The 14,600-nt window shown below is 54.6% G+C and overlaps 1 protein-coding gene across 1 annotated transcript in view; it reads left to right on the top strand.

Annotated features, from left to right (window-relative positions):
• The window catches only part of NEK4 (NIMA related kinase 4), a 50,795-nt gene that overhangs the window by 32,706 nt on the left and 3,489 nt on the right, over positions 1–14,600 (top strand). Inside the window, exon 15 of the mRNA XM_065407509.1 lies at positions 10,704–10,837. Coding sequence (XP_065263581.1) covers positions 10,704–10,837 — 134 coding nt within the window. The remainder of the gene's footprint in view (positions 1–10,703; positions 10,838–14,600) is intronic.

The following is a 14,600-nucleotide window of genomic DNA, read 5'->3' as shown; positions in this document are numbered from 1 at the left end:
TCTCGGCACCGCTCCCGGCGCCGGTCCCGGTCGAGCTCCGCCTCGGTGGACTCCCGGCTTCCCGCCGCGCAACGGGCCTCCAAACAGACAGGCCCCGGCGCGAGCGAGGCACCGTCCCAGCAACCCGGCCCGAGCAGGCACCGGGACGCTTCGACGGCGAGGACCCCAAGACCGTCCTCCCGCAGCCGTTCCCGGTCCCACGGTCAACGGTACCGTTCTCGATCCAGATCGGTACGGCGCTACTCACGGTCCCGGTCCCGACGGCACCGCTCCCCGACAGCGGACCGGCACCGCTCCACGGCACCGCCGTGGCCCTCCAGGTCACCGTCGCTTGCGTCGGAAGAGAGCTCGGGGCTGTCGAGATACGGCCGCAGAGGGCATGCCGCTACACGGCACGAGGCCCCTTGGCAACCGCATTGGAGCCATCCGGGACAGTGGCCGTTCTGGACCCCGTGGGCCTATCATCAACAAGGCCCGCCATCCAGAACTTCGAGATCGGGCCCTTCAGGGGACCGGTCCCGCTCCCCACGGTGCCGCCCCACCTCCCGTGCGGAGGCCACGGTCTCCAGACCACCTGAGGCCGAAAGGGCGGACTCGTCCGTGACCCAGGGCAGGGGACGCACCCCGGAGGGCCAGCCCGCTGAGGAGGACTTACAGGAGGATGAGGACGCTCAAAAGGCCATGACCTCCTCCTCCTCACCAGATGAAGCCGTGGCGGGCACAACAGTGTCCGGCCCTCCCCCAATTGACCACCGGGCACACCAGGACTTGCTCCGCCGGGTGGCCCTCAATTTGGGGTTGCAGGCGGAGGAGACGGTCGAGCAGGAGGACCCCATGGTAGACATTCTCAGCCCAGAGGGTCCCTCCAGGATTGCTCTTCCGTTAATAAAGACTGTACAGTCGAACTATAAGACTGTGTGGCAGACGCCAGCCTCCTCTGCGCCGACCGCACGGGGCGTCGAGAGGAAGTACTTTGCCCCATCCAAAGGGTTTGACTTCCTCTTCTCCCATCCAGCCCCATGTTCGCTGGTCGTTTCGGCGGTCAACGAGAAGGAGCGGCATGGCCAGCAGGCCCCAGCCCCCAAGGCCAAGGAGGCGAAACGATTAGACTTGTTCGGCAGAAAGGTCTACTCGTCGGGAGGCCTCCAGTTGCGGATCGCGAACCAGCAGGCGATCCTCAACAGGCATAACTTTAACTCCTGGGCGTCGGTGTCTAAATTTAAGGATGCCTTGCCTCAGGGATCGCAGCGAACCAGCAGGCGATCCTCAACAGGCATAACTTTAACTCCTGGGCGTCGGTGTCTAAATTTAAGGATGCCTTGCCTCAGGGATCGCAGCCCGAGTTTGCGGCCATTGTGGACGAGGGAAAGGCGGTGGCCAAGACCTCGTTACAGGCCTCGCTCGACTCGGCTGATGCGGCTGCTAGGACTATCGCGTCCGGCGTGGTGATGAGACGCTCAGCGTGGTTGCAAGCGTCTGGTCTTCCTCCAGAGGTGCAAAACACCCTCCAAGACCTTCCGTTTGAAGGGACGGGGTTGTTTTCGGAGCAGACAGATGCCAGGCTCCATGGCCTCAAGGATTCGCGGGCTACCCTCAAGTCCTTGGGGATGCATACCCCTGTGACACAGAGGAAACCCTTTAAACCACAGCCTCCACAGAGGCAGTACCAGCCTCGCCCTCGACACGAACCTTACCGTAGGCGGGGCAGAGACAATAGGCGTAGGTGCAACAATACGCCTAACCAGGGTCAAAGCCAGGGCAACAACAAGCCCCAGCCGGGCAATAAGCAAGGATTTTGAAGACGCGATCGAGGACAGCGTACCGATCTCTTTCCCGGATCCTCCCCTGTGTTTCAGGGACCGCCTATCCCGTTTTTTCCGTGCCTGGTCCCATATAACATCAGACCATTGGGTCCGCCGCACGGTAGAGTCAGGATATGCCCTCCAGTTTTCCTCGCCCCCCCCCTCCCAGCCACCCCCCCCGTCCCTCTTCAGGGACCCTTCTCACGAGCAACTTCTTATGCAGGAGGTACGGACCCTCCTCGCTGTAGGGGCGGTGGAAGAGGTTCCTCCAGACCTCAGAGGAAAAGGGTTCTATTCCAGATACTTCCTCATTCCCAAGGCGAAAGGGGGCCTCCGTCCTATCCTGGACCTTCGCAAGCTGAACAAGTACTTGCAAAAACCACGTTTCCGTATGGTCTCCCTCGGTACCATCATTCCTTCCCTGGATCCGGGGGATTGGTACGCTGCCCTCGATATGAAAGACGCTTACTTTCACATCGCTATCCGCCCGGCTCACCGGCGGTTCCTGCGCTTCACTATCCAGCAACGCCATTTTCAGTTTGCGGTCTTGCCCTTCGGCCTCGCAACGGCCCCACGTGTCTTCACGAAATGCATGTCCGTGGTGGCGGCCTTCCTTCGGAAACGACGGATGCGCGTCTACCCATACCTAGACGACTGGCTCCTAGCGGGCCGGTCAGAGGCAGAGGTTCACGCCCACGTGACATTGGCGCTATAAGTGTTCCGCGATCTCGGCCTGTTGGTCAATGTGCCCAAGTCCTCACTAGTCCCCACACAGAGACTGGAGTTCATAGGGACAGTCCTGGACTCGGTGGCGGCGCGGGCGAGCCTTCCCGTATCGCGTTTCCTGGCAATCCAGGAGGCCGTGACCTCCATCCAGAGATTCCCCATGACCACGGCCAGACGTTGCTTACAGCTCTTGGGGCACATGGCGGCATGCACCCACGTGGTTGGACACGCCCGCCTCAGGCTCCGGCCTCTGCAGCTGTGGTTGGCCCAAGTATATCGCCCCAACAGCGACCCATTAGACATGGTTGTCACGATCCCGGCTCGGGTATCGAACGCCCTCTGTTGGTGGCTCGACCAACAGCAGGTCTGTGCGGGGGTCCCGTTCGCCGCCCCACAACCAGTTCTGACGTTGGTGACAGACGCGTCGGACCTGGGTTGGGGGGCGCACCTAGGGGACCTACGCACTCAGGGCTTGTGGTCCAGGGAGGAACAGTCGCTTCACATCAACCTGAAGGAGCTGAGGGCGGTTCGCCTCGCCTGCCAGACCTTTCACGCCACCATAAGAGGGCACGGCGTGTCAGTTCTGACGGACAACACTACCGCTATGTTTTACATAAACAAGCAGGGCGGGTCCCGGTCCTCTCCTCTCTGTCACGAGGCTCTCCTCCTCTGGGACTTCTGCATAGCCCATTCAGTGTACCTTCGGGCGGCATATCTCCCCGGGGTCCAGAACGGATTGGCGGACCGTCTCAGCCGGTCCTATCTCACACACGAGTGGAGGCTGAGGCGGGACATCCTCCGTTCAATCTTCCTGAGGTGGGGGTCTCCCCAGGTGGATCTGTTTGCCACCGTGAACAACAGCCAGTGCCCACAGTTTTGCTCCTTCCAGAACCGCAGTCCGGGCTCTCTGGCGGACGCCTTTGCAATCCCGTGGGGCGGGAGCCTGAGGTATGCCTTCCCCCCGTTCCCACTCATCCACAGGGTCCTTCTAAAGACCCGCAGGGACAGGGCGAAGGTCATTCTCATCGCCCCGGCGTGGCCACGTCAACACTGGTTTACAACTCTCTTAGAGCTGTCCGTGGCCTCTCCGATAACCCTCCCCCTCCATCACGACCTCATAACACAAGACCGAGGTCGCCTACTCCACCCGAACCTGCCATCGCTGCATCTCACGGCATGGCTGCTCTCTGGCTAAATGAGGCGGAGCACAGGTGCTCTCAGGAGGTCCAGCAAATCCTCCTGGGTAGTAGGAAACCCTTCACAAGGGCAACCTACCTGGCCAAGTGGAAGCGCTTCTCCCTCTGGTGTGAGTCTCAGCGCGTCCAGCCCTTGCGGGCCTCGATACCGCTGATCCTGGATTACTTGCTGAGCCTTAGGCACCAGGGCCTTGCCCCCGCTTCTATTAAGGTGCATCTAGCCGCCATATCGGCGTTTCACCCGGGGGAATTGGGGCTGTCCGTGTTTTCCAACCCCACCGTGGTCCGATTCATCAAGGGGCTGGATAGGATGTTCCCCTACACTCGCCCACCTATACCCCCGTGGGACCTCAATCTGGTCCTCACTAAGCTCATGGGGCCCCCCTTTGAACCCCTGGCCTCTTGCTCCCTCATGCACCTTTCATGGAAGGTCGCGTTCCTCGTGGCTGTCACCTCGGCTAGGAGGGTGTCGGAGCTGAGGGCCCTCACCTCGGAGCCTCCTTATACTGTTTTTTATAAGGATAAGGTACAGCTTAGGCCTCACCCTAAGTTCCTCCCTAAGGTGGTCACGAGTTTTCACATGGGGCAGGACGTCTGATTACCGGTGTTCTTCCCCAAGCCCCATACGGACCCACGCCATCGTAGCCTGCATACCCTCGATGTGCGGCGGGCATTGGCTTTCCATCTGGACCATACCAGGCCTTTCCGCAAGTCGACCCAACTATTTGTGGCCATTGCGGAACGGATGAAGGGCCAGCCTATTTCAACGCAACGCCTGTCGGCGTGGATCGTGCTTTGCATACGCACGTGCTACGAGCTCGCCAACGTGCCTGCACCTCCGATCCGGGCTCACTCTACTAGGGCCCAAGCGTCCTCGACGGCCTTCTTGGCGCAGGTCCCGCTTCAGGAGATCTGCAAGGCAGCCACCTGGTCATCGGTTCATACCTTCACAGCCCACTACGCAATCCACCATCAGACCAGAGATGACGCGATGGTCGGCAGGGCGGTGCTTCAATCAGTTATTCCTTGACTCCTACCCTCCTCCAATGGTAAGCTTGTGAGTCTAATGTGGAATGGACGTGAACAAGCACTCGAAGAAGAAAAGACGGTTACTTACCTTCTGTAACTGTTGTTCTTCGAGATGTGTTGTTCACGTCCATTACACTTCCCACCCTCCTTCCCCTCTGTCGGAGTCACCGGCAAGAAGGAACTGAGGGAGGGTCGGGCCAGCAGGGGTATATATACGCTGGGGCGGGGCGCCGCTCTGGCGGGAAGGGAGACCCTGCGGGCCCGACGGGAGCCGCTGAGGGAAAAAGTTTCCGACGTTCGTGCACGCGGCGCGCGTACACCTAATGTGGAATGGACGTGAACAACACATCTCGAAGAACAACAGTTACAGAAGGTAAGTAACCGTCTTTTTCTGGGGAACGGGGGGCACAAAGCTTACGGAGGAGCAATTTAAAACAAGCAATCAGGAGGAGGGTGACCAGGCACAGTACCACACCTGTGAGGAGGAGACGCACAAGGCTATTTCCCAGTCCTCCTAGGTTGGGCAACCAACTCCAAAGGGAATCAAAAACTGTGGGTTCCCTTTCCTGAGCCTTCCACTGCTCAAAAGCCTGTTCGGCTGACAGGACATGCTTGTTAATGTCCTGTGAGTTTTCTGGGACATAAGTACAACATTCACTCCCAATAAGGACACACACCCCGCCCTGGGAGGCTAAAACATAATCTAAGGCCTGTCTGTTTTGCAGGGACAGCAACCGGAGCTGGTAAAGCTCTGAGTTAAGGCTTTTCTCTATGGCCAAGGTCTCATTGGCATACTTGGTGAGAAACACAGAGAGCCTACAATAAAATTGAGCCAGTCGTCCCACCTCATAGGATGGGAGAAAGATCATACCCAATCTGTCTCCTTCTGTAATGGGCTCTGGGGTGGCATACAAAGATCTACGCTGCCAAGGGCGGCCAGGGGGCAGTTTAGGGAAGACACGAAGGGGAGGGGCAAGATATCCTAGATAGCAGCTTCCATACCACCGATGCGGTAGCCACTTATAGGCAGAGGTACCGCAAATATAAAAGGAGTGGCCATTCCCTACCAAGCCATTATAACCGCTACTCCACCTATTTGCTTGTTTGTCATTAAATGATCCGAACCGGGCGGTAGAGTCGGATTTGCCGTTAACGTAGACAGGGATGGAAGTGTCACTGTCGGGATAAATAATACTGACAGGTGCTATTCCCAGCAAACCAGGTGTGATTGCTGGACTTAAACTGTCGATAGCACACCAAACCAGGGGCCACTGGCCGCAACCTAATAGGGGAAGGGATATACGTTGAGTTGGCCTGCGGCTTCCAGGGGTCGTCCCTTAATGCATACTGGGACTCAATGGTACAGTTCTGTGACAAGGGGGTACCCGAGGCATTTTTCCCCCTACTGAACCATCCCCAACAGATATGTGACCAATTCTGGGGAACTACCCTCCAGGGTAACCCTGCAGCATGGTGCGGGATTTGGGAGCATACCCAGCAGTTAGAGAGGTTAAACTCTTGGGCAAAGCAAACCTTCAGGGACTCGTATGTGTTTGTCTCTAAGTTAGTAGGGATTCCTTTCCATCCCACATGTGCCTGGGGGGAAACGGGAGTTAACAAGAGGAGTGTCTCTATGGCAAAGAGCACCACTGTGGCAGACCCTAGACCTGAACTCATATTGGGCAGGTGACCCTAGGGCCTAACAATCACAATTCCCCAAATACCCACAAAATAACAATTACCAATAGCAAGCAGATTAAAAACAACAGGGACCAGGCCACCAGGTTAGGCCGGCCCTGTGAAAATAAACACAACCAACGCTCAGAGGTCTCGCGGGGAGTGCGCTGTGACTGTCCAAAGAGATCACAGGGCATTCCCAGCAGACACTATTGTCGTCTGAATAACAGCTTAAGTCCCAGATCGTCGCTGGCAGTCTTCTCTGCAGGCTGGACGGTCCACCGTTCAGGAGCAGGCACTGCTTTCAGGCGAGAGTGATGAATCCAGTTCTTGTGTCCCTCAACCTTTGCTGCTGTATGGGAGACCAGCAGGACGGTGTGAGGTCCCTTCCACTTCTCTTGGAGAGGCTCGTCCTTCCAAGTCTGAACGAGTACGAAATCGCCTGGCTGCAAGGAGTGGATTGGGGCATCCAGCGGGAGAGGCTGCAAATCTTTGGTATACCTGTGGAGAGAACAAAGAACAGCAGACAGAGAGCACATGTACTGAGATAAGAAGCCACACCCCATTTCCCACTCCCCTGCCAGAACCGGTGTACCATTCATAGGCCATGCCCTTCCAAACATAATCTCGAAGGGACTGAGCCCTAACCTGCCCTTAGGGCGAGCGCGAATGCAGAGCAAAACAAGGGGCAAAGCATTAGGCCACTTAAGGGAAGCCTCTTGGCAAACCTTTGAGAGGTGCCGCTTAAGAATCTGATCTGTATGCTCCACTACCCCACTGGCCTACGGTCGCCATGGCGTGTGAAGCTTCCAGGGGATCTGTAGGGCATCCGATATCTTCTGAACGACTTGGGATGTGAAGTGTGTTCCGTTGTCAGATTCCATCCACTGGGGGAGCAATCTGAGCCTTACTCTGTGCTACTCGATATCCTCGGAGTCCAGCAAAGTTCAGGAGGCTCACAGTGGCTTTAAGGCAAGAGGTTAGACCCACAGCAGCAATTAACAAGTCATCCACATATTGCAGGAGGAGGACTTTGTCCTCGTTGTCCCACTCCTCCAAGTCTCTAGCCAGGGCCTGGCTGAAAAGGGTGGGGGAATTTTTAAATCCCTGGGCCAGCACTGTCCAGCAAAGCTGCTTTCTAACCCTCCTTTTGTCCTCCCACTCGAAGGAGAAAATCTCCTGAGACTGCGGGTCAACCGGAATCGTGAAGAAAGCATCCTTTAAATCCAGGACTGAAAAATGGGTGTACTGCCCCCCTATAGAGGCCAACAATGTATACGGATTTGGAACAAGGGGGTGTAGAGTCTTAACCCGCTCATTAACTGCCCTCAGGTCCTGGAACAGCCGGTATGTGCCATTGGGCTTTTGTACAGGCAAGATAGGAGTGTTCCAAGCTGACTGGCATTCTCGAAGTACCCCGCACTTTAGGAACTGGTCTATAGTCTCCTGCAGTCCCTCTCTGGCTTCCCTTTTGATCGGATACTGCTTGATTCGCACTGGACCTTTTCCTGGCAAGAGCTGAACAATAATAGGAGTATGATGGGCTGCCTTTCCTGGGATCCCTGATGCCCATACCAGAGGAAAAACCCGCTTCTCCCACTGACTCCACTCTGGGCCTTGCATAGCTGAGGGCTCAATTGCAAGTGTCATTATCCAGGCATTCTCTGGGGGTAAGGTGAGGCTTATTTCATCTTGAGTGAAATGCAGGGTGGCACCTAAGCGACAAAGCAGATCCCGTCCTAATAGTGGCATTGGACAATCGGGGAGGTAAACCAGTCTGTGAGATAGAGTTCTGTTTCCCAAAGCACATTCCGCTGGAGCATATACTGGGCACTTAGTTCCTTTCCCTGTGGCTCCTACCACAGTGAGGGAATCTGCCACAGGCAGCTGAAGGGGTTGGTTTACAGCAGTTCGTGCAGCTCCAGAGTCTATTAAAAAGTCTATGTCCGAATCTCCCACCCGCATTTTTACTCGGGGTTCCGGGGGCAGGATAGTCCGTCTCCCCTGACACCCCTATTCTTGATCCTCTGCTGCCATCATAGGGGTACCTTCCCTTTCGGGGCACTCATTTTTCCAATGTCCCTCCTTTCGGCATATGGCACACTGGTTGCGACCCAGACGCCTTTCCTTTAAGCCAGGGCACCCACGCCCACGTCCTCTCATTCCCCGGCCCCTTCCACCTTCCTGAAATCTTCCCCTGCCACCAGCCTGTACTGCTGCAACCATCATTTTCACTTGCCTCTTTTCCTTTTCTCCCTCCCTAAGGCTGTAAGCCCTGTTTGCAGTTTCCAGAATCTGTGCCATTGTCATGCCCATCAAATCCTCCTTTTTCTGCAGTTTCCTTTTAATATCAGGGGCAGCACGGCTGGTAAAGATACCCTTTATAATTGCCTCAGTAGCCTGATCATCGGGGTTTGCATTAGTAGTTTGCCTCATGTCTAAGCTGTGCCTCCTCCCGTGCCTTAGACACAACCTGATTACGCTCCACCTCAGACAGCAGGGTCCTCATAAGGACATGACAGTCATCCCAGTCAGGCTTATGGCTAGCCAGACACCCTTCAAAGACCGAGATAAACTTGCTTGGATTCGTAGAAAATTCCCCTGCCTGTGCCTTAAAGGCTGCTAGGTCCACTGGGTTAAAAGGCACATGGGTATAAACCTGCATTGTAGTGGCTGGGCGATTATCTGTTCCAGTACGGGCTATCCGAGTCTCAGTAATCAATGGCTAGAATCCCACCGAGGGGGCAATCTCTGGGACCTGAGGCACCCTGTCTTTATATGGTGGGGGTGTTGGAGCCGAAGGGGACACCGACTCTGCCATCACAACCGGAGGAGGGTTCTGGGGACTAACAGTAGTTACTACCGAACCTGTCGGAGTCAAATTACACCTTTGCAAAAGATCTGACCTATTTCTTAACAACATAAACAACTGTGCATACATATGTTCATTCTATTTACCCGTACGCTGACAAAACAAAAGCAATTGAAGGATCATATTATAATTAAGTGATCCCTCCGGTGGCCACCTTTCCTGGTCCTCTAACTGATATTGAGGCCAGTCTACTGTACAGAATTTTTTCAGTTTACTTTTAATCAACGGATCAGATCCAAACACTTTCCAGTTCACCAGAATGCATTCTAAGGGCGTACACCTTGCCCTGCCTGCAGTACTCTGCCCCTGCCCCATACTCTAGGGAGACACTGGGCGTCCCTAGGTCAAAACAGGTAAAGTCCCCACTGGACTATTCCTACCTTATCCAAGGATCCGGTTCTGCACCGTCGCCCGCAGCTGCTTCTCCACTAATCGAGCGCGTTGCACCGTTGTACCCTCCGGGGTCGACCAAACCACATCTCCGCCGAGGCCCCCGATGAAATCACCGGTGCGCGCTGGGCGTCGGTCGTCGCCGCAATCCGTCGATCTCCGAGAGGGGTCCGGGCAAGGCTAAATTTCAGCCTCGAGCCCACCCAGGGACGCCAAGACTGTTGCCGGCACAGTGGCCCGAGGACAGCAACAGCGGGGTTCGTTGCCCGGCGTGCTTCGCGTCAATAAACATACCAGGGTGGAGAAACAATCAAAGTTTATTTGAGATCTCAAAGTGGTGCAAGGAGACAGGCAAGTCTCAAATCAAGCACACCAGCAAAAAACAGTTTCTCTCTTCTTGTAAAAAGTATAACTAAGCCCCCCCACCCCCCCCCTCTACCACCCCCCCCACCACCCCCCCTCTACTCCCCCTCCCCTCTCTACCGAAGGCATGTTTATACATTTAAGCCGTTAAATCATTCTAGAGCTATAAATCTAGCTTGTTAGTAACATTCCTCTAAACAGGTATTTGGTTCTGTTTACCTTTAGTTTATTACCCCTTCTCCAGCTAGAAACATGCAAACCTCATCATTATTGCTTGGTACCTGGTATGAGCAAGGTCGTAATTGGTAACTGGCTATTTACACATTCCAATTTCTGTCCTTGGCTTTTGAGGTCGATTAGAGTTAAACATGGAAGGACAGAGTTTAAACATGGAAGAACTCTGGCTTAGGCAGGCCTAGTAACCCCAACACTTGCATCTGCATAGAGGCCTAGTAGTCACCTTCTGATGACTGACCTATTTAATTGTATTTCTGCTGATCAGAGACATGCAGCTGATGTGCCTATTCCACAATCCTAAACCACCTCCCAGGCCTTTGCTGGTACCAGCCACTCTAAGTACTTCTAGTACATATAAGATGACTGTTAATATTGTCAGTGCAAAAATAGTTAATTGTATTATTTTTTTAGATGTTTTATCTGGTCCTGAAAAGATTAGAAGAATGGTTGAAATTTTGAGGTCTGATGTGGTGCAAGGGCTGGGAGTGAAACTTCTAGAGAAAGTATATGACATCATGGAGGAAGATGATGAACTGAAGAGAGAGGTGAGTGTCTTTCCTACATACTGTAGTCAACTGTATTTGCTTCTTTTTTTTCTTCCACACAAAGGTTAAATGAGCATTGTTTTCATTTTTATATCTTGAGAAACTGATCTGATGTAATGATATAGGCCCTGATCCTGCAAAGACTTAAGCACATGCTTAATTGTTTGCAGAATCAGTATCATACTCATGTATATTGACTACACGAATTACCATGGTATGCAATGTAATTGATTCAGAATGTAAGAAGGGGAGCAGCCTTGAATTCTTTGATCCTACTCGGAAGTTGATAGCAATGCCATATACCCTTATCTTCCAATTTGGAAAAGGTACAAGAGATTTGACTACTTTGACATTAATCTATTAGCATATCTTCATTATGCGTTCAACTTTGAATGCCCAAATTCTGTCTTCAGACTTCACTGGAAGTTGTGCATGTGTATTTGAACATGTATCCAAAGGCAAAAACCGATCCTTCTTCTTTCAGTGCTTGTTCATGTCAATTCCAATCAGGTGTGTGCGTGCCGCGTGCACACCAGCTGGAAGATTTTTCCCTTAGCAGCGTCCGGAGGGTTGGCCTGGGTGCCCCCTGGAGTTGCGCCTCATGGCGCCCAATATAGGGCCCTGTTAACCCACCACCCCCTTATTTCCTTCTCACCGCCGGTGACGACTAGCTGGAACAAACTGTTGCTCTTGCTTTGCAAGCGCGTTTGGGCAGTGTCCGCTCTTCGTGTTTATAGCTTCTAATGTAAGTAGTCAGTTAATAGTTCATAGTTCTAGTAGCTCTTAAGATTTCTTTTGGGGGTTCCCCCCCAACAACGCTTCCCCGGTTCTGGGGTATGCCCCGGTCCCCAGGGTTCAAGCTCTATGAGGACTGTGGAAAGTTTATGCCTAAGAGCGAACCGCACTCTTCCTGTCTGCAGTGCCTCGGGGAGAGCCACCAGAAGGAGAAGTGCAGAATTTGCAAAGGGTTCTGCCCTAGCACCTTGAAGGACCGAGATCAAAGACTCAAGATTCTTCTAATGGAGGTGGCACTCAGACCACAATCCGACCCGGGTTCAGCAGAACCCACGCCCAGCACCTCCTCATCAGTGTGCAGTGCTCCGGCGCTGACGGTGCACGAGCCGGTACTGAGGAAGGACCCCAAGGAGTCACGGCACCGCCACGGCTCTGCCCATAGACCGTGTTCTGTCAGGCACCGGTCTCAGTCCCCGGTGCCCCAGAAAAATAAAAGGCCAGAGATGGGTCGCTCTTCCCCCTCCAAGCCCAAGAAGCCTGCGGCAGGGAGACCCAATGGGCAACGTCACCTCGGCTCCTCCGCCCCGGGGTACAGTTGAGTCCGAACCCTCATTGCTCTCCAGCTGGACATGGCGGACAGCTCCAGCTCCCCTCAATGCCAGAGGCATTCGAGGCGTCTCGGACCTTATGCGCCTCATGGTGCCGTCCTTCCTGCAGAGGAGAGACAAGTTGCCTATGACTGCCCGGCCCCCATTCCCATCAAAGGGCAAGCTGGCAATGATGGCGTACCGATCTCCATTTCGCCTCTCCCCAGCATGGTCCACCCACGTGGGGGAGCCGCACCGGTCCTGTTTCTCAGCACCAGCTCCCCGGCACCGTGGAGTACCGCTCCTCTGTGGTCCTCCTTCTCTCTGACTGAGGAGTCGGAGGCAGAATTCTACCACTCCGATAGGACCAGGAGCACAAGTTCCAGGTCCCGCCGTGACCGCCAGCCCTATCTGGTGCTGTGGCAACCCTTGACTCAGTGGCTCTTCTGGACACCCTGGGTGTATCATCAGAGCCAGGGACAAATCCAAGGGTCAAGGTCCAGGTCCGCATCGATGTCTTTGGCGTCCTTCATCCCTCTACAAGCACTGTTGACAGCGTCGGCACCGACTCTTCCGACCTTGGCACCACTGGCATTGACAACCTCAGCACCGGCACCGATGATCCTGGCACCACAGGCTACAGACCTCTTAGCTGCATGACCCCCTGGGCGCTGAGGGGAGTGAGCAGGGCCCATTGCCAGGACTTTCCTCCTCTTCCTCCCCAGACGAAACGGTGGCTGAGACATGGACAGCCCCAGTCTTGGAGGACAACAGGGTCCTGCAACAGCTTCTGTGGCCAGTGGCCCAGAACCTGGGCATTCAGGCAGAGGAGGTGGTAGAGGATGCCGACCCAATGGTTGACATCCTTGCCCCCTCCGGACCCTCTCGTATTGCCTTGCCATTAATAAAGACTATTACCGAGACCACAAAGACCTTGTGGCAGACCCCGGCATCTCTGCCCCCCTACAGCCAAGAGAAACGAGAGGTGGGACTTTGTCCCTTAAAAGGGATATGAGCACCTATATACCCACCCACATCCCGATTCCCTAGTGGTTGATGCAGCGAACCAGTGCGAGCGCCAGGGCTACCAGGGCCCCTCCCCTAAAAATAGGGACACTAAAAGACTAGACCTTTTTGGGAGGAAGATGGGGGGCTGCAGCTCTGCATATCAAATCAGCAGGTCATCATTAGCAGATACTTGCACAACACCTGCTGTGTGATGGCCAAGTTTGCTGGCAGGACTCTTGTGCGGAGTTCTCGGCACTGGTGGAGGAAGAAAAACTGATTTCCCGAGCTTCCCTACAAGCCGCATTGGATGCGGCAGATGCAGCCGCCTGCACAATGGCCACAGGGGTTGCAATGAGGAGTTCCTGGTTGCAGGTCTCTGGTCTCCCCTACAAGGTCCAACAAACCATCCAGGACCTCCCCTTTGAGGGTTTGGCCCTATTTTCCGATAAAACGGATAAAAGACTCCAGTCTAAAGGACTCAAGGGCCACCCTCAGGTCTTGGGCCTCCACACTCCCGCCACTCAGCGCAGGCACTTCTGGCTGCAGCCTCCCTCACAGTTCTACCAACCACAGAACTGGCAGGACGCTCCTCGGAAGAGAAATAGGAGTGGCAGAAGACGACAGCACCCATCCTCCGGCCAGGGCTCTGGCCAGCCCAACACACCTCCCTGCCCCAGACCAGCCTTTTGAGGGTGTCGTCGAGGACGGCGCACCAGTGCAACAACTGGATCTACCCCGACTTACCTTTTTGTCCCGACTATCCCCTTTCTACTTTGCATGGTCACTTATCACTTTGGACCACTGGGTACTCTGCACGGTAGAGAGGGGATACTCCATCCAATTCTGTGCCCTTCCAACCCCCTTCCCTGTTCCTCTTCAGGGACTCCTCTCACAAGCAAATCCTTATTCAGGAGATGCACTCGCGCCTCTCTCTAGGGGCAATGGAAGAGGTTCCTCAGGAGCAAAGGGGCAAGGGTTTCTACGCCTGGTATTTCCTAATACCGAAAGCCAAGGGTGGGCTCAGGCCGATCCTAGACGTGTGAGAACTCAACAAGTTTGTGAAGAAGCTCAAGTTCCGCATGGTCTCTTTGGCCTCCATTATCCCCTCACTGGATCCAGGAGACTGGTATACTGCCCTCGACTTGAAGGACGCATACTTTCACATAGCAATAATTCTGTCCCACAGAAAATACCTCAGTTTACAACAACCACCACTATCGGTTTACTGTCCTCCCATTTGGCCTGTCAGCTGCTCCTCAAGTGTTCACCAAGTGCATGGCAGTTGTGGTGGCATTCCTGTGAAAGTGGCAGGTACAGGTGTTCCCATACCTCGACGACTGGCTGATCAAGGGCCGCTCCAGGTCTCAAGTGGCGACACAGGTCATTCATAAGAATGACGTTCGATGAACTGGGTCTCCTTCTAAACAAAGGAG

The sequence above is a fragment of the Emys orbicularis genome, chromosome 7, assembly GCF_028017835.1.
Source record: "Emys orbicularis isolate rEmyOrb1 chromosome 7, rEmyOrb1.hap1, whole genome shotgun sequence".
NCBI lineage: Eukaryota > Metazoa > Chordata > Testudines > Emydidae > Emys > Emys orbicularis.
This window is presented reverse-complemented; position numbering and strand designations above follow the sequence as displayed.